The 20,589-nt window shown below is 38.6% G+C and overlaps 1 protein-coding gene across 3 annotated transcripts in view; it reads left to right on the top strand.

Annotated features, from left to right (window-relative positions):
• The window catches only part of exd2 (exonuclease 3'-5' domain containing 2), a 58,961-nt gene that overhangs the window by 2,605 nt on the left and 35,767 nt on the right, over positions 1-20,589 (top strand). For all 3 annotated transcript variants that reach the window (XM_028821445.2, XM_028821448.2, XM_028821447.2), the window contains exons 2-5: positions 9,865-10,475; positions 13,656-13,912; positions 15,497-15,623; positions 18,163-18,461. In XM_028821445.2, coding sequence (XP_028677278.1) covers positions 10,167-10,475; positions 13,656-13,912; positions 15,497-15,623; positions 18,163-18,461 — 992 coding nt within the window. In that variant the 5' untranslated portion in view covers positions 9,865-10,166. The remainder of the gene's footprint in view (positions 1-9,864; positions 10,476-13,655; positions 13,913-15,496; positions 15,624-18,162; positions 18,462-20,589) is intronic.

The following is a 20,589-nucleotide window of genomic DNA, read 5'->3' on the forward strand; positions in this document are numbered from 1 at the left end:
GAGTTGCATGTTTAAAATGAGAGATCTTGTTAAAGAACTCTCTCGTGTGTGTATATGTATATACACATACACACACACACACACACACACACACTAGGGGGCTTTGCCCCCTGGCCAGTGCTATGCACTAACCTCTTTGCGGTTCTGCCACTTGCGTATGGGGATGTAGATGTACATTTTAAACAGATTTTAATTTTCATGTGACTTACATTTGCATCCACATGACATATAACTGCCAGTGATTGCATTTTATTTCTTGCTTTCTATTAAATAAAAAGACTTTTTCAAATGTTTGGCCCTGAGATTTGTTTATTGTCTTGGCAAAAGTTATTCTAAAGGGAAACTGTTAACGTTTTAATACGAATGGGCATTTCAAGATCTCCTTTGTTGTCTAATGATATCTGTGGGAAATGTACTACATTACCTTTCTTGGATATATCCTTCTTTCTACAGTAATTCGTGTGGTGGAAGACTGGACAGTATTAACGGTTGTAGATATTCTTTGTGATATTGTAAGTTGTTGTTTTCATCTTCCGCACAATCGCCACCAACTGTTTCGGCATAGTCTATTGATACGCATTTAACCAGTTTGCCGTGTAACTGATTGTCATTTTTGGCATAAATTCGTTTGACTTCCTTGTTTCTAGGTGGCTAGGATTGCCCGTGTACTCATTTTCTTCTGTTGATAACCCTTCATGATGAATTTCTTCAATAAGGTTTGGACATGTCTTCTTTAATTGGGGAACTTAAAGTGAGGAAAACTTGAAAATTTATAAGAGCTGAGAGCGCAGGAAGTATGTCTGACAAAAGCATTCACATGACTGAGAGGACCGTGGTCTTGTTTGAAAATGGTTGCTAGGAGGGCATGACTTTTAAAAATATCATGGCAATATTCTCATTTTGCAGGACTTGGAAAAAATCTTTTCCAGCAAGTCACGTCTCGTCTCCTAAAAAGTCTTGTTGCATCAAAAGATTTTTTTCTATATAATAGAGAGGTAAAATCCAACTTCTGTATGACTGTCTAATTTCACAAGAGAACAACTTAACGGATTTAGATCAGGTTTTTTTATTTTTTTTTTCTAGAATTTGCTTGAACATTCTGGTTGATTTTTGAGACTTCTCTCATCACGCTAAAAAGTACATGTGCAATGCCACTCCTTATTTAGAAAAAGATCCCAGTCATCCCACAGCAGAGATTTTCTGAGACTGAGGTCATAAAGCTTATGGAGCCGTTTCTGGACAAAGGCAGAACCATAACAACAGTTGTGTAAAGTGTGACAGGAGCTTCCACCTGCAGCTAAAGTCATTCATGTACTGAAGTAGCAGTGCACACGTACTTTGTCAGCATACCTGTGTTGATCAAACACAGGAAGCTGTGCAGTCTACTTGTGACTTTACACTGCAAGAAGATAAGTAAATAAATCAAGGTAAATAACATTTGATCTGGCTTTTATATAAGTAACATATAAATGTTTTTTATATCAAGACCATGACAAAACAGAGCTTTGCATGATACCTTGGTGAGCTCTGTAGGCCCTGCTGTTTCGTTGACTGACATGCGTGTGGCAGATTGACTGGCAGGATGATGCCCAACCTGTCGCTTCATCCAAATGGTGCCATCTTTTGCTTTTACGCCTGGTGCAGCTGCGTTGTGTGTGAGTGGACGTTTCTTGCGGGGAAGGCTTCTGTTCTCTTTCTCCGATGTAGAACCCTCATCTGTGTTCACCTCTGTTCTAGCACGACTTTATTTGAAAACAGCAGTGTCAGATTTGGGGGAGCGTGAAAGTGACCAAGAGGAAAAAAGAAAAAAACGCTAACCTTTTAAAAGTACCATAAATTTGCACTGGCTGTTACAGACTCAAATCAAATGAATGTTTTTAATCTAAAATAGTAATAATAAGAGCGGTTCACTACTCAAAGCGATAAATCTAGGAAGGGCCCGGAATCTAACTCTAACTGCAACCTCTTGATTATGAGTCGGCAGTTCTTACTGCTGTACCACCCAAGTGGTCGTGTCAGTGTCGTACCCTAACCAGATTTCTGTTTCTTTGTCTATATTCTTGAATAAAAGTGCACTTGTTGTACGTGTACCTTTTGTGAAAGTGTTTGATATTTGGACTTCGGTCTTCACACATTATACACTTAATGTGAAAATTTTGTCATTAGTACTATAACATGAAAAAAGTTTGTGTTTTAGCTATATGTTCAACATTTCTAGCTTCGCATTTCCTGCCATCCTACATTTACATAGATCTTTGTAGATATGGAACACACACGATATGCATGTGTTCCAAATAATATTATTTACCTGTACAACTCCAGGCACCTCACACCCAGATAAACAGACTTGAGCTGGGAAAACTTTGTGTCCGAGATGAGCTGCGGTGGTGGGGGATGGGATAGCAGGTTGCTTGTTTTTGCACATGTGTCGATCAGCACAAGCAGCAAGACTGTAATGGAGTGGTGCGAGGGAATTTTAAAGGGGCCTGAGATTGAGTTTTTTCACAGGCTTCAGGGATTCTAGTGTTATCAGTGCTCTACCATTTATTGGGATAGAGCATAGTAAAATTATTTTCAGAATTACGAAGCATACTTGTAGAACTCATGCTAAACCCATCTTCTTTACCGCACATTCTTTTAAAGTCTACTTGAAATCATGTTAAAATGAATGTTGTGTGGCGGACCGCAAGGAAATATTGTAAAAATTATTCACATCAGAGCTTATACTACTGTCTTTGCCATTCACTGAAAACATCGCATAGAAAATACTGAATTTGGAATGTAATATTGTTGCCTATTCCTTTACTTAACAGTTTTACTGGTTAGGTAAGCAAGTCTGTCCAGCACGTCCACTTCAGGCAGATAGTACATAAATTTGTTTGGGTTGTAGAGAGAGTGTTTGAGCCAAACTCAAATGTTGCCTGTGAGACCAAGGCAAGAAAAGTCTATTGCATTATGCAAGAGTTGTGCTAGGTACATAGGTATGTGTGGTACCTTTGTTTTGGTTAGATACAATGTACATTCCATGTACTAGCTTAGTATTGCTTGGTGTGCATTGTTAATAATGCATCTTGCATCATGCTTAATAATATGTACTGTATTCATCTAGGGGAGCTCTTTATGAGTTAATGCAATATACCAGTCTATACACTGAAGTGAAAGTCGGTGTGCAAACATTTATTAGCATTAAATTAACTTGGCAGCTACTGGGGATGAGCACAGCTCACATCAGTCAGTAGTAATCACAGCACCACAGATTGCTTTAGAAGCAATACATTGTCCATCACCTCCACTGCCCTGGATAATTCTTTGTTGACGCAACTGCACTGTATGATTTTTACAATCCAGACCAGTGGGTTTCACTAGTTAGTATGTACATCACCGTCTAAATTTTGCTTGGTGTCATTGGCCAAGGTGTTTTTAGGAAGTCCTACTGTCATTAGGATTTCCTGTGGAATTAAGGCAGAAAAATGAATATCCAAAACCTAATAATTTGATTTGAATTTAAAAAGGTTGCATGTCACTAGAATCTGACCTTAAATGAGATTTTTTTTTAAATCATTTGTTAGCAAAAGTACTGTCATGTGGAAGGTTGGAGGCATGCACTGATTGTTGCTGCACCCATCATACAGCGAACCACCTGGATTGGGACTTCAGGTACGGGCAAGCATGACGCTCCATGCCAGCATAATGCGACTCACTTTCTGTGGACTATAGAGCAGCACATTAATAGAGTGGAAATTCATTCTATTTACATAAGCAAATTCATTCTATTTACATAAGCAAATTCATTCTCTGAAGGCACCTTTATAGCGTGGCATCGGTGCTGAGCCACACAACGGATCGATTCTCTTCTCTTTACATGTCTATTTGAGGTGACTCACTATCTTTAAAAGAACTGCTTGCCTTTTGCCGCACTAGTTGGAAAAAGACTGTACGGAGCAGCCGTTTTTTTTTTTATATATATATATATATATATATATATATATATATATATTTCTCCAGCTATGTAAGATGTAATGCCAGCTCATTCTTTTGATGATTCATATCTGACTGATGTAACTTGTCCAGCGCTGTTGGAAAAGTAATGTGCCTGCAGCTGACCGCTTCGATTACATTCTGAAAACTAGACATAGCTGCAAATTGTGCTTTGATGTTTTGCAGTTCAACCACAGTGTAAGGCAATCTTGTATCTCTTGATGCAAAGGGATAATACCATCCCATACAGCTGGCATGTAGCGACTTGATGTTTGTGAAATAACTGATCGGTCAGCAAGTTCACATTGAAAAGCTCCTGTGGTTAAAAACCAGAGAATGGACATATCTTGCAAAGAAGCATGTAGAACACAATTCCTCAAAGTCTGCCTTTATAAAGCTGGCACCAGTTCAGCACACATCTCCAAGAGGATAGCTCTTGGAAATTGAAATCAACTTAGAAGCCAGTCATCATAATCTATAAATATGCACTGTCTTTTAATTTTTCCATTTGCAACGTCTTCTAACTATTCTAAAGCAGCTACGGTAGTTGGAATAGTTTGGCCAATCCATGAACCATTGTATTGTCATAGAATGATTACAGTCAAGTGAATTAAATGTGTAAACGAAATGCAATTAATTTCGGTGTATTTGATGAATCCTGTGCCATTGATGTGTAGGGGTGGGCAGTATGACCAAAATTCTATATCACGGTATTTTTCTAATTTATCCCGGTTTCACGGTATTTGATGGAATTTTTTTCCCATGCATGAGTGGATGTTAACCACATTTTCCACTGCAATTACTGCAGTACACTGGCTAAGAATAACCTATTCCACTATTATGAGGATTGCACATTGTACAAAATTTTTTTTTAATGTGCACACAAGTATTAATACAGGTTTGCATGGCCCCATAAAGTGATAGTTTTCAAGGGGGTGGCACTAATGAACAGAAGGAATCATATTGCATGACAGATGCAGTCAAAATATAGAACCTTTTTATTGAACAAAGTTTGCAAACAACTTAAACTATAATTTTGACAATATATTTTCAACCATCCAAAGAGGCATTTAGACTTAGTAAAATATCCAGAGGTGCTTGTCAAAAGTTGTATTGCACTGAACATGTCTTAGAAAAGGAATAAATAGTAAATTTGTTTTGTAAACCAACACACTTTGTTAATGTTAACAATCTCTGTCCACTGACACGTTAGTGACTTTTTTAAACAACTTTACCATCATTAAACTGCATAATATTTAAACTAATAAATAATAACAATAAAATAAATAATAGTATTATTACTGATAGTTGCACTATTACTTCAAGACTCCAAGCCCAGGTGCATTACACAGTATTCACCAAATTTAAAATAAAACAAGTGCAACTTGGTGATGACATCTTTACCAACTGAACCATCATTTAGGCAAACTGCATTAATATGGACATTGCTTCAAGCTAAGCTATATACATAAATAATAAAACTGCAACTTGCATTTATATTGCTATTTGTGGTATAGCCCTACGGAATCGTATTAGGGCCACCGTGAAGAAGAAAAAAACAAACTATACAAACGACACTTATGTCGAGATTAAAGTCGACATTTCCACTTTATTCTCAGTTTATTTTATAATTAAAGTAGAATGTCGTAAACTAAACTTCATTCTAAAATCAATGTTTAATTTACTAGATTTTCTCAAACCCCATCATAAGTTAATGCAGCACATTAAATACTTTGTGTTGTGTTCCTCGACCCAGTTGTTAATCACTATGCTTCTTAAACTGACTTCCTCTGCACTGATTAATAAAGTATCTATCTATCTATCTAAAAGCCGGCGCCGGCAGCAATCACCGCAAAGAATCCATTCACTTCATGATATTCCTGCTCTCTGAAAATTTAGAATGCCAAGATAAATAGTTAATATCATTTTCATGATGAAATGCATTAAAGCAGGTATTAAACATGCACGATAGTGATGTGGTAGTGCTGCTTCCTCGCAGTAAGGGGTCCCCAGGTGTCTGTTCAGTGTAGAGAACTTTATGGCAGGTGTGACGAGGCTCCAAGAAACTGGATGTATGAATGGGTATCGCAAAGGTTTAATTTAAATATTGTGTAAATGTTGGGTTTGTGATCTGGTGGTCGGAGACACGAACACAGAATTCAATGGATGTTGTTCTGAGTGGGCTTTCTTTATTGCACGCGTACTGTCTGTCTGATGTACCAAAACCCCAGTTCCTATCCTTCCTTTTTCTCTCTCCACATAACCAATCACCACACGATAAACGTCTTTGTGAAATTAAAACTGGTTATAAACTTAGCCCACGGAGTGTTCAGAACTTTAAAAATATCTTCGTTATACATGTTTAATTATGCCATCCATTCAGGGTTGCGCCCATCCCAGCAAGCATTGTGTGCGAGGCAGGAGCAAATCCTGAACGTGTCGCCAGCACATCGCAGGGTGAATACGAGCAAAACATATGCTATATTGACCCTGCTAGTGTAAGAAAACCCCACATCCTACATGACTTTGAAAGGAAACTGAAGCACGCCGAGTAAACCCACCAGAAAAACATGCAAATTCAAGGCAGGGTACACCCGAGACACCCTTGCTGCGAGGCAGCAGTGCAACCTCCACGCCGCTGTGCCCCCACATGATTAATACCTGCTTTAATGTATTTCATCATGAAAATGATATCAAGTATTTATCTTGGCATTCTAAATGTTCTGAGAGCAGGAATATCATGAAGTGAATGTATTCTGTGCGGTGATCGCTGCAGCGCCTCCTCAGTACAAGAGGAAGTCGGTTTAAGAAGCACGTACTGATTTAACATGGCTCGGGGGAAACACTTAATACAAAGCATTTAATGTGCTATATAACTTATGATGGGGTTTGAGAAAATCTAGTAAATATTCATTTTACGATTAAGTTTAGTTTATGATGTTCTACTTGAATGACAAATTGAGAATAAAGTGAACAAGTCAACTTTAATCTTGACATACAGTGCATCCAGAAAGTATTCACAGCGCATCACTTTTTCCACATTTTGTTATGTTACAGCCTTATTCCAAAATGGATTAAATTCATTTTTTTCCTCAGAATTCTACGCACAACACCCCATAATGACAACGTGAAAAAAGTTTACTTGAGGTTTTTGTAAATTTATTAAAAATAAAAAAAACTGAGAAATCACATGTACATAAGTATTCACAGCCTTTGCTCAACACTTTGTCGATGCACCTTTGGCAGCAATTACAGCCTCACGTCTTGTTGAATATGATGCCACAAGCTTGGCACACCTATCCTTGGCCAGTTTCGCCCATTCCTCTTTGCAGCACCTCTCAAGCTCCATCAGGTTGGATGGGAAGCGTCGGTGCACAGCCATTTTAAGATCTCTTCAGAGTTGTTCAATCGGATTCAAGTCTGGGCTCTGGCTGGGCCACTTAAGGACATTCACAGAGTTGTCCTGAAGCCACTCCTTTGATATCTTGGCTGTATGCTTAGGGTCGTTGTCCTGCTGAAAGATGAACCGTCGCCCCAGTCTGAGGTCGAGAGCGCTCTGGAACAGGTTTTCATCCAGGATGTCTCTGTACATTGCTGCAGTCATCTTTCCCTTTATCCTGACTAGTCTCCCAGTTCCTGCCGCTGAAAAACATCCCCACAGCATGATGCTGCCACCACCATGCTTCACTGTAGGGATGGTGCCAGGTTTCCTCCAAACGTGATGGCTGGCATTCACACCAAAGAGTTCAATCTTTGTCTCATCAGACCAGAGAATTTTCTTTCTCATGGTCTGAGAGTCCTTCATGTGCCTTTTGGCAAACTCCAGGCGGGCTGCCATGTGCCTTTTACTAAGGAGTGGCTTCTGTCTGGCCATTCTACCATACAGGCCTGATTGGTGGATTGCTGCAGAGATGGTTGTCCTTCTGGAAGGTTCTCCTCTCTCTCCACAGAGGACCTCTGGAGCTCTGATAGAGTGACCATCGGGTTCTTGGTCACCTCCCTGACTAAGGCCCTTCTCCCCCAATCGCTCAGTTTAGATGGCCGGCCAGCTCTAGGAAGAGTCCTGGTGGTTTCGAACTTCTTCCACTTACGAGTGATGGAGGCCACTATGCTCATTGGGACCTTCAAAGCAGCAGAAATTTTTCTGTAACCTTCCCCAGATTTGTGCCTCGAGACAATCCTGTCTCTGAGGTCTACAGTCAATTCCTTTGACTTCATGCTTGGTTTGTGCTCTGACATGAACTGTCAACTGTGGGACCTTATATAGACAGGTGTGTGCCTTTCCAAATCATGTCCAATCAACTGAATTTACCAAAGGTGGCCTCCAATTAAGCTGCAGAAACATCTCAAGGATGATCAGGGGAAACAGGATGCACCTGAGCTCAATTTTGAGCTTCACGGCAAAGGCTGTGAATACTTATGTACATGTGCTTTCTCAGTTTTTTTTATTTTTAATAAATTTGCAAAAACCTCAAGTAAACTTTTTTCACGTTGTCATTATGGGGTGTTGTGTGTAGAATTCTGAGGAAAAAAATGAATTTAATCCATTTTGGAATAAGGCTGTAACATAACAAAATGTGGAAAAAGTGATGCGCTGTGAATACTTTCCGGATGCACTGTAAACGGCAAGAATAAAGTGGAGAGTAAAGTCAACATGTCATCACACTATTACACAGTACCCAGGTACATTACACTGTATTGAAAACAAATAAAACAAGTACAACTTGGCTTGCAGTATTACCCAGTAGTATAGAAACAGTATTTACACATTTGAACATAATGGTCAACATCTGACCTTATAAAACCAAAGTATCTCCAGGCAATGGACGTGACTCCTTTTTTTTTTCGGCAAAAGTTCTTCTGTGTCATCATGCTCAACTTTATCGTTGGCTTCATTTTCGGAATGTTCACTGTCCATTTTCACCGCGCAATACCTACACTACCACTACCTGTTTAGCAGTGTAGCAGTGAAAAAGAGCACCCGCGGAACACCTCTGTGATTAGCGGTGTAGCAGTGAAAAAGGTCCCCACTTGAACAGTTTCCTGCTGCGCCACATTCCGAACGTCGTTTAGGCAATTTAAACCGGTGTTGTGGTATAAGAAAAATCCATATCATAACAAAAATAAAAAAGTTTTCGGTATGAACTGGTATACCGCCCAGCACTACATTGATGCGAATGTGAAAAAGAAAGGTAAATGACACAAACAGTAGCACTGTTTTGGTGCTGGGTGCCCCCAGTTTGCAAAACTGAGTCAAAACATGTGTATGCAAGATTGGGGGCTACCGTGAAAGTGTGTGTGGCTTTATGCCAAGTTTACGTTTTATACATCTCAGTGTGAGAAGAAACGGGTGTACGCAACATTTTTGTGCATACGCACCGTTTATACGTGAGGCCCCTGGTCAGTAGATTCCAACCTGCCATGTTTGAGTGATGTTTGTGTTTGGTGTCAGCTTCATACTACTGCTGACAATTCAGTGCAACCTCATTGCCCATTTACAAATAACCCCTGTCTAAAGATGTGTGATGATCATGATTACCTGGAGTATTTGTGATTTATCGATGATAGTCTGGTGGACAAAATAGCTGTTGAAATTAACTGCTATGCTGAGCAGTGTCAGAAAAGCCACTTTAAATCATTTGCTTGTTGTGGTTGCTGGATGCCTTTTGTTGAAGATGACTTTGGTGTTTTTCAGCCTTCTGATACTGTAGGGCATATTAGGTAACCCATTTCAGAGATTGTATAGTCCACATATCCATTTCTTTTAATTCAGTAGTATATTAGTTCATTGTTTTAACTGATCTGTCCTAATAATGTATGTAAAGACATATGTTGCCATTGAAATATGATTCTTTCTAATATACTTTTTTAATATTTTGTTTGCAGGCAAAGAAGTGATAAATCAAGAGGAGATGGAGAATCCATTTTGTGTGAAAAAAGTGATTGTGTACAGAAGTAACAGTGTGGACAAAATTTTTCATTGGTTATTTTTTTTGATGGGTTTGCATTAGGATGAAATAATTGAATTTATTTTTGTGAAGGTCACTTGGTCAACAAAAACCCAAGTGCAGAGAGTTAGTTCTAACAAGGGCCTTTGCCTAAGAAGCATTCCTAGGCCAAGTATATGAACTTTAATTTTGTGGAACTTTTCTACGCTCTCCTGTGGTGACATTAGATTAGCCTTTATAATGTCAAAACAGACACACTTATTCATGGCAGTGGCCACTTTACTTGGGACGACATTAGGTTGTTTAGTTGTCTGGAAAGCTGTCAGAGATCAGAAACGAAAAGTGACACAGAAGGAGAATGGAGAATCTAAAAGATCTGAGGAGGAGACGGAAAGTGAGGATTTGTATTTACCTGCCCTTCCTCAGGCTGCTGAACTTTTGACAGTGCAGCCGATGCTTGTGTCCTGTAAAGAAGAGTGGGAGGAGATGTGGCCATCTTTACAGAAGGATATGGCTGTGTATCCTGTCTTGGGAATGGACTGTGAATGGGTAAGGAAAGGCATGCCATTCAAACCGTTCAACTGTGCCTTTTCAGCAGCTGAATAGATTGATTGATAAATCTGTTGCTTATCAATGTCTAAACATCATTCACGCATGTGTTTATTGTACTTATAGTTAAAGTTACAGGTGCTGGCCATAAAATTAGAATATCATGACAAAGTTGATTTATTTCAGTAATTCCATTCAAAAAGTGAAACTTGTATATTAGATTCATTCATTACACACAGACTGATGTATTTCAAATGTTTATTTCTTTTAATGTTGATGATTATAACTGACAACTAATGAAAGTCCCAAATTCAGTATCTCGGAAAATTACAATATTGTGAAAAGGTTCAATATTGAAGACACCTGGTGCAATACTCTAATCAGCTAATTAACTCAAAACACCTGCAAAAGCCTTTAAATGGTCTCTCAGTCTAGTTCTGTAGGCTACACAATCATGGGGAAGACTGCTGACTTGACAGTTGTCCAAAAGACGACCATTGACACCTTGCACAAGGAGGGCAAGACGCAAAAGGTCATTGCTAAAGAGGCTGGCTGTTCACAGAGCTCTATGTCCAAGCACATTAATAGGGAGGTGAAGGGAAGGACAAGATGTGGTAGAAAAAAGTGTACAAGCAATAGGGATAACCGCACCCTGGAGAGGATTGTGAAACAAAACCCATTCAAAAATGTGGGGGAGATTCACAAAGAGTGGACTGCAGCTGGAGTCAGTGCTTCAAGAACCACCACGCACAGACGTATGCAAGACATGGGTTTCAGCTGTCGCATTCCTTGTGTCAAGCCACTCTTGAACAAGAGACAGCGTCAGAAGCGTCTCGCCTGGGCTAAAGACAAAAAGGACTGGACTGCTGCTGAGTGGTCCAAAGTTATGTTCTCTGATGAAAGTAAATTTTGCATTTCCTTTGGAAATCAAGGTCCCAGAGTCTGGAGGAAGAGAGGTGAGGCACAGAATCCACGTTGCGTGAGGTCCAGTGTAAAGATTCCACAGTCAGTGATGGTTTGGGGTGCCATGTCATCTGCTGGTGTTGGTCCATTGTGTTTTCTGAGGTCCAAGGTCAACGCAGCCGTTTACCAGGAAGTTTTAGAGCACTTCGTGCTTCCTGCTGCTGACGAACTTTATGGAGATGCAGATTTCATTTTCCAACAGGACCTGGCACCTGCACACAGTGCCAAAGCTACAATACCCCATAGAAAATCTATGGGGTATTGTGAAGAGGAAGATGCAATACGCCAGACCCAACAATTCAGAAGAGCTGAAGGCTACTATCAGAGCAACATGGGCTCTCATAACACCTGAGCAGTGCCGCAGACTGATCGACTCCATGCCACGCCGCATTGCTGCAGTAATCCAGGCCAAAGGAGCCCCAACTAAATATTGAGTGCTGTACATGCTCATACTTTTCATGTTCATACCTTTCAGTTGACCAACACTTCTAAAAATCCTTTTTTTGCATTGGTCTTAATTGATAATCTAATTTTCCGAGATACTGAATTTGGGACTTTCATTAGTTGTCAGTTATAATCCATCCATCCATCACTCTTCTGCTTATCCGAGGTCGGGTCGCGGGGGCAGCAGCTTGAGCAGAGATACCCAGACTTCCCTCTTACCAGCCACTTCTTCTAGCTCTTCCGGGAGAATCCCAAGGCGTTCCCAGGCCAGCTGGGAGACACAGTCCCTCCAGCATGTCCTGGGTCTTCTCCGGGGCCTCCTCCCGGTTGGACGTGCCCGGAACACCTCACCAGGGAGGCATCCAGGAGGCATCCTGATCAGATGCCCGAGCCACCTCATCTGACTCCTCTCGATGCGGAGGAGTAGCGGCTCTACTCTGAGCCCCTCCCGGATGACTGAGTTTCTCACCCTATCTTTAAGGGAGAGCCCAGACACCCTGCGGAGGAAACTCATTTCAGCCGCTTGTATTCGCGATCTCGTTCTTTCGGTCACTACCCATAGCTCATGACCATAGGTGAGGGTAACTTTTATGGACAGAATTTCTAGGCGCAGCCAGGGTGTTGAGGGGGTCCGGTTTGGTGGACTCAGGATTGGGTCACTGCTTTTTGCATATGATGTTGTCCTGTTTGCTTCATCAGGCCGTGATCTTCAGCTCTCTCTGGATCGGTTCGCAGCTGAGTGTGAAGCGGCTGGGATGGGAATCAGCACCTCCAAATCCGAGACCATGGTCCTCAGCCGGAAAAGGGTGGAGTGCCCTCTCAGGGTTGGAAGCGAGATCCTGTCAAGTGGAGGAGTTCAAGTATCTCGGGGTCTTGTTCACGAGTGAGGGAAGAATGGAGCGTGAGATCGACAGGCCAATCAGTGCGGCGTCCGCAGTGATGCGGGCTCTGCATTGGTCTGTCGTGGTGAAAAAGGAGCTGAGCCATAAGGCAAAGCTCTCAATTTACCGGTCTATCTATGTTCCTACCCTCAGTTATAATCATCAACATTAAAAGAAATAAACATTTGAAATACATCAGTCTGTGTGTGATGAATGAATCTAATATACAAGTTTCACTTTTTGAATGGAATTACTGAAATAAATCAACTTTGTCATGATATTCTAATTTTATGACCAGCACCTGTATAATGGCCTATTAACTTTTTAAAAAGCCTAGTTTGAGAGTAAAGTATCTTTCAATATACCTTACCTACACTGAGTTATACATTTACTTTGTTTTCGATTGTTTCCAGAGATGCTGAAAGTCCTGTGACAGGATGTTTTGTGTTGTGATAAATTTACTTGTGCTTTGTCTACTGGCTTGAAATGGGTAGTACTCTCTGGCAGAACAGTTTTGCCACAGTGGCCTTTCCTAACTTACAGTAACTTTTAAGGTTTGATTTGCAGCTCATATGATTGATAGTTTATGCAAAAATTTATGACAACTCGTATCCCGTAGACACTCCCCTCCCTCCATTTCATTTGGGGTCATCCTCTATGAATTGCAGTTATTGTCATGGTTAACTGCATGTTGCTTAAAAAAAGTATCTAGACATTTATGTATGAATGTGCGGTATAGCAAATCACATTGGAAGTTTACATCATAAGCATCCTCCAAAGCCTAATCCTTTTGGAATTGAAGTTTAAATCCTAAAGCTTTCTGGTAAGATTTGAATGGCCTCCGCATGCATGTTGTCTCGTTTAAAAGGCTTTTGGTTGATTCCATTTTCAGGTGTCTGTAAATGGAAAACCAGGCCTGGTTTCATTGCTTCAAATTGCCACATTTAGTGGCCTCTGTGTTCTCATTAGACTGCCAAAACTCAACAGGAATGACCAGACAGTACCACAGACCCTCCTAGCTATCATGCAAGACGCCGGTGTTCTAAAAGTTGGAGTTGGATGCTATGAAGATGGGGATAAGCTGCTGCAAGACTATGGAATGGTAGTAAAGTGCACAGTGGACCTGCGGTATCTGGCAATAAGGCACAGGTTAGTTTTCAGTTTTTTTACTTTTCAGCATTTTCAGTTGTTTTTTTGAATAGCAATTTACCTGAGTCTGCACTAGTCTCTTCCCAGTGGGGGATGTAAATGATGCATTTCCTGTGGGTAGTGTGTGGAGGATATTCTTACTAGACAACACTCCCATCTTCTGGGGTGTCTTCTCAAATTGTTCAACTTTTCACCTCTCTCAGAAAGTGACCCCCACCACCCACTATTCACCAACTTGACAAGTTAGAAATCTGAAATGGCTGATGCATAAGTCATTGCTGCTAATGAGGTGAATTGCATTTCTTTAATTGTGTACTAGACAACAACTACCAAATCTAGGAGCACTGTATCGTGGGATGTCTCCACTTACACTAACTACCTTAGTGAATTTAAATTTAATGAGTAAATAGGTCTTTTTTTTTTTTCTTCTGAATGGAACCTGTTACTTAAGACCATTTTATGCTACTTTGCTGAAACACTCAAACTTGCTTACAGCAGTTGCACAGCCAGTAGCTAATGCAGTAAGTCTTTTGGGAATTAATAGTTTGCGTTTGTTCTGATCAGGAAGAAGTCACCACCATTCTGTTTTTAAACCTTAGTGCTAGTATTTCATATGGTTTATCATAGTATTCTTCCTCATGGATATAAGAATGATGCTTGACGGAACAACTAAATTCTTAAGTGGTTTACTTCATGTTTATCATGTTTACTATATTGTTTTCAGTATTATATATAGGTTGTGCACAGCTGTCCATTATAACAAGTTATATGGATGTTGTTGGCTTAATTCAGAAATATTTTAAAGATTTGGTTGTATCAGGAATGTGAGGTGCAGAAACTTGTATGAAAATGAATGAAAAACTAGTAGGCTGAAAAGATTACAAAACTGCTTGGTATTAAGCTGTAAAGTATAACTGTAGATAGTTGTCTGTTCTGTACTTTCTCTCAATTAGTGACAACCATACACACAAGGCTTGGACATGAATAAAATAGTAGGCATGGTAGCAGAAGAATCATCTCGGCATAATTAAATAATGCTGTGATATAATGCAGTTCTGAAATACCGTGAAGTACCAAAAACATGTGGCAAGAGAAAATTATATAACATCATTTAAAAGTTTTTTTATAATATGTTCATTCTGTCTTCATGTTAAAATTATTTATGCATAGCATTTAAAAGTTACACTGAAGTCCTCTGATGCAACTCTTCAAAGTACAGTTGATGTTTTGTGTAACTAGATGGGAATTACTCTATTTGCTTTTGTTTTTTATATTATTTTTAAGATATTTGGAAAATCTACTATATGTGTAGCAGAAGGGGTGTAGTGTTCTTTTAATTTGACATAATCCTGGACATATATTTTTACTGTGGTTTTGAGCATTATAATACCCCAGAAGTTACTATCAAATTTCCAGTGAAGTTAAAAATGGACAAATAAAACTTAATTTTTATTTACATTAATTTTGTTAATGGTATTTAGACATCAAGCTGTCATTCAGCATTTCTATTTTCAGTTGAAGGTTTGAGTTCAGGCACTAAACAGAGAACTGTTTTTTAACATGTATATTTTAACTTTCTTGCAGTCGATCTTTAATCCATAATGGATTAAGCTTGAAGACCTTATCTGAAGATATTCTTAACTTCTCTCTCAACAAGTCCCTAAATCTAAGGTGTAGTAACTGGGAAGCTGATCAACTTTCCCAGGAGCAGGTGAATGTATAGTTGTGTATTTTGCTCTTCTCCTCTGTTGTGGAATTACTTTGCTGAAAGGCTGCTAATGAATAATTAATCACAATTTAGAAAAATGTTAGAAATAGTTGGTACCACTCGGAATAAGCTGTTAACTACAGTAGAAGAATTCAAAGTTAAATATTTTAGCAATAAAATGAATAGAACTGTGCACAAGAGAATTAAGATACAGTAAATAAAACAACCTTGGCTATTTTAAAAAAAAAAAAAAAAAAACACTACAGGAAATGAACCACGGGAACTATCCTGTTGGACACATAGGACATGTCTGATCTTGGGTGACTGAAAGCAATGATTATCAATTTGTACATATTTATAATATCACTTACCTTATAAAGCACAAGAGGTTGGGTTTTGGATACAGTGCCCATACTGTATGTAAATACAGTGTGTTGTAGTCTTGATCAAAACATTTTAATAAATTAAAACTATCTAGACAAGAACAGACCAATTCAGCCCAACAGCTTGCCAATCATATCAATTAAATTCTTCCAAAATAACATCAAGTTTAGTTTTGAATATCCCTAAAGTCCTGCTGTCTACCACACTACTTGCTAACTTATTTCACTTGTCTGTTTCTCTGTGTGAAGAAAAACGTCCTAGCTTTTGTGGGACATTAACCTTTTAACAAGTTTCCAACAGTGTCCCTGCATTTTTGTATTTGATATCAATACCAATAAAATTGTACAATACTTGAATCATTCGGACACCATGTCAAAAACAGTAATCCCGTTCAGTTTTTTTTTTTTTTTTTGTATTCCCGTTTTACTGAAGTGAATGAAACTGTGCCTTTTTCTGCAATACAATATAAAATATATAATCACTTACATAGTATCAGCTTTAAAATACTTGAATATTCATCACATTGTTTCCCCAACTATAATTTAAGCAAACAAGTATTGGCATTCATAAATATCTAAATAAAATGCAAGGCTTTCATTTTAATTTGTGACTGAGGTGGGTATTCCCATATTCCCCTAACCCTCACTCAGTGTAACAACAAATGGGGTTTATAGATAGATAGATAGATAGATACTTTATTAATCCCAATGGGAAATTCACATTCTTCAGCAGCAGCATACTGATACAATAAATAATATTAAAGAATGATAATAATGCAGGTGAAAAACAGACAATAACTATGTATAATGTTAAATGTTAACGTTTACCCCCCCGGATGGAATTAAACAGTCGCATAGTTTGGGGGAGGAACGATCTCCTCAATCTGTCAGTGGAGCAGGACAGTGACAGCAGTCTGTCGCTGAAGCTGCTCTTCTGTCTGGAGATGATACTATTAAGTGGATGCAGTGGATTCTCCATAATTGATAGGAGCCTGCTGAGCGCCCTTCGTAATCTTGGAACTTCAGAATAGGGTTGGTAAAGGACAATATATCATGAACTACTTAATTTATCTTGGTTAGCAATTTGCACATTCTATATCTATTCTGATATTTTCTGTCCAGTAAGTGAAAACTACTGCTTAAAGTCCATAATAAATACAGAAATTCAAACATTTTTATACTGGAAATGTATTGTCAAATTAGTAAATTTCAAGATTATCTTCTTTCGGCTGCTCCCATTTAGGGGTCGCCACAGCAGATCATCCGTCTCCATCTAGCTGTGTCCTTTACATAATTTTCTGCCACACCAACTGCCTTCACGTCCTCCCTCACCACATCCATAAGCCTTCTCTTTGGCCTAACTGTTTTCCTCTTGCCTGGCAGTCCCATCCTCAATATTCTTTTCCCGATGTACCCCTCTCTCTTGACTGCATGTACCCAAACTATATCAGTCTAGCCTCTTTCACTTGGTCACCTAACTGTCATAACTGTGTTGTCCTTCAAGTACACTCAATCTTGTCTACCCTCATTACTTGGAGTAAATTTCAAGATAATTCCAGATATTTCCATTTAAACCAGCTCTCTTAAAGCTGTTTGAAACAGCACTTTTTTTAAAGTTATGATTTGTTAGTTAACCAATTGATTTAGGTTTGAAATATTTGCTATTTTAAGATTTATTTACATTAGCTGGTTAAAATATCACTAAAGATTAATATTTAACAGATTAGTCAAATTAATTCTAATTTCAAATGTCAGACTCCTGGTTGTTTTAATTTTTCAAATGCATCTGTCCTTTTTATTTTCATTTGCAATACTAAACTTGTCTGTTTTACAATAATCCTTTATTTCAGAACTCCTACTGTTAAACCTCCTGTTTTGCTGTTTTCAAGATTTCTTACATGACTGATCAGAATTACTTGGGTTGTCATTATCTAATTGTGAGACAGCCTTCCATTCTTCAATGTACCTTTCAAATATGACACTTTGTTTTACTTTTTCCTTACTTACTTTTTCCTTTAACAATTTAACACTGTAATAATTGAGTTTAATCAATCAAAACAATTGTTAAAGCTGCCCTTTTTATTTTTATTTTAATTTTTTTTTTTTTTTTTTTTTTTTACCTCCATTGAAGTAAGACTTGTCATCTCTTGTCTCCCCAGATCACTTATGCAGGCAGGGACGCCCAAGCATCTGTTGCCTTATTCTTCCATTTGCTTGGTTTGGTCTCAGAAGGCCCACTTAAAGATAGGGGGACACAGCAGCTTTTGGCCAAGTGTCAGGGTCTTATTGATATACCTTTCAAACTAAGAGTGAGTGAAGGAGAGAATGAAGATGACAGCTTTTCAGAAAAGAAAAAAAGGAGCAAACGTTTGGGTTGTGAAGGCAAGCAATGTCTGGATCAAGTAGCAGACCCTCGTAAAAATAAGAGGAAACCCCTTGGCGTTGGGTTCTCAGCCAGGTATGAGCAGCTTTTGTTGTCATTAGTATTTCTGTAGTGCTGGTAAATATGTTTATTTTTTTTCTTTTCACACCTGTATGATGCAACCTAAAATATGACACCCTCTTGAGACAGATGGCTTGTTGCTTGGAAGTCTGGGCTTAACATTTAAATACACAGTCCTAGTTACTTGCTATACATGGAAACCAAGAGGCATCTAAGGAACCTAAGGCACTGACGGTGGCCTTTTATATGTCTTATTTATAAAAGCAATTCAAGAATTAAAGGAGGGTTTTTTTTTTTTTTTTTTTTTTTTTTTTAAATGTATGAAACGTACTATATTTGTATGTGCCGTATAGGCCTGTCATTCAAGTCTGTTCTTTCAATTGAAGATAATGACAACTGCTGTCTTGCTTATATTCTCAAGTATTTTGTTAAATTGGTGACAATTTCATACTTTTTATAAAAATGTACATGCTTCAAATTTAAACTTTTAATCCAGCTTAGTTTAGCTAGCTTAAGAGATATTTAATAATTTATTTAGATCAATGAAAATGGGGAACACTTTTTCTTTTTAAGTAAAAGATGCCTTCTTCGTAAATGTTACAGGAGACTATTGTATTAGGGTTGAAATTTGTGACCAGGATTGTCCATTTCTGGCTGCTGGTGTGTGTGTGTGTGTGTGTGTGTTTTTTTTTTTTTAAATGACTGACATGTGTAACTCGAACTCCTGTCTCCTGTACTAACATCCAAAAAAGGCTGTTAACTTTAGTAAAACTGTTTAAATTTTCACCAAGGAATATAAAACTGCTCTAAGTATGATACCAAAAGAGGGTTAATTTAGAGTACTTCATAATCTTATCCTAATACTGTGCTAATATGGTTCCTTTTGTCCTTAGTGTTTACCCAAAGAAAATGAGTCTAAAATGATTTATTTATTTTAGCAATAAAAATATGTATAGTAGAAACCTTTTAAACACCAGCAGGAAAAGCATACTGTTTGTAGTGTCTACTGCCGCAGATTTATTACACATCCTTCATATGACATGTTTTGGGACGGTCACCAACACAGCCTGATGTAACAGTTAAGGCATTAGTTTTTCATTGCTGTCTTTTCTTAAAATCTTTTTTGTGTTGCTTGAACATCAGAGTGTAGAATGTCAATGCTGTAACTTGCATGATCATTGCACCTCTTAAGCTATTGTAGTGTAACACAGAACAAGGCATAGTGACTTCCGCAATTGTTCCATTGTGAACAGTGCTTAGGGTGCCAACGCCTTTCTTGTCATTCCAATTGATTGAAATCATTTAGCCTTTATGCCATGCACCTACCTGCACCATGGTGAACCTTCAGGCGACCAAATTAACCTGGCATGTCCCAGAGGATTCGGTCATTCACATCAATATCTAACAAATACATTGTCATCTTTTAAAGCTTGAATCATTTATTTTCTAAAATTACCTTTACAATTGTGTTTTGGTTGAACACTCCACCCACTCATGGATGTTGAGAAGTTAACTTAAGAGTGGCAAGATGCATAGAAGTATTTACAGCATGTTATTTCATCCACTAGATGGCAGCAGAACACTGTCCAGATAGTTACTTGGTTTTAGCACTGTAAAGTGAGTCATAAGATGTCACCCCAGGTGTGACATGGGAACAACTGTATATACAGAGAATTCAAACCCAAGTTGCGTTCATTTGTAATGCCTCCTGGTTCAGTATTAATTTGACTAGCCATAGTACCTGTCTAAGACAGGTTGAAATCTAAATAATCAAAGTAGACCTTGGGGTATTCTGCATTAACTAGTCATTTAGCCCGTTACAATAACGGGGGCTAGAACAGTAGTGCATAAACATTAGTAGGAACAGTCTATATTAAATGGCAAGGGACTTTGACCTCATTCTTTTTGTTGGTCGTATTCTTCTTTCTTTCAGCCTTTCTTTTGTTGATGTTTACTTGCTGTGACAGTAATACTGTCTTATACGGCTCTATTCAATAAGGGTGCGCACAAAAAGGCGAGCTTCAAAAGGGCGACCTCAATTGAGCGCGGCGAATAAAGGCGTTCGTAGATAATTTAGTTCAAATGGCTCTGGAATATGTGAAGAGCAACAAAGGTGCAGATCTTTATTTACGCGCGCCTTTAT

This window comes from Erpetoichthys calabaricus, chromosome 16, assembly GCF_900747795.2.
Source record: "Erpetoichthys calabaricus chromosome 16, fErpCal1.3, whole genome shotgun sequence".
Taxonomy (NCBI): Eukaryota; Metazoa; Chordata; class Cladistia; order Polypteriformes; family Polypteridae; genus Erpetoichthys; species Erpetoichthys calabaricus.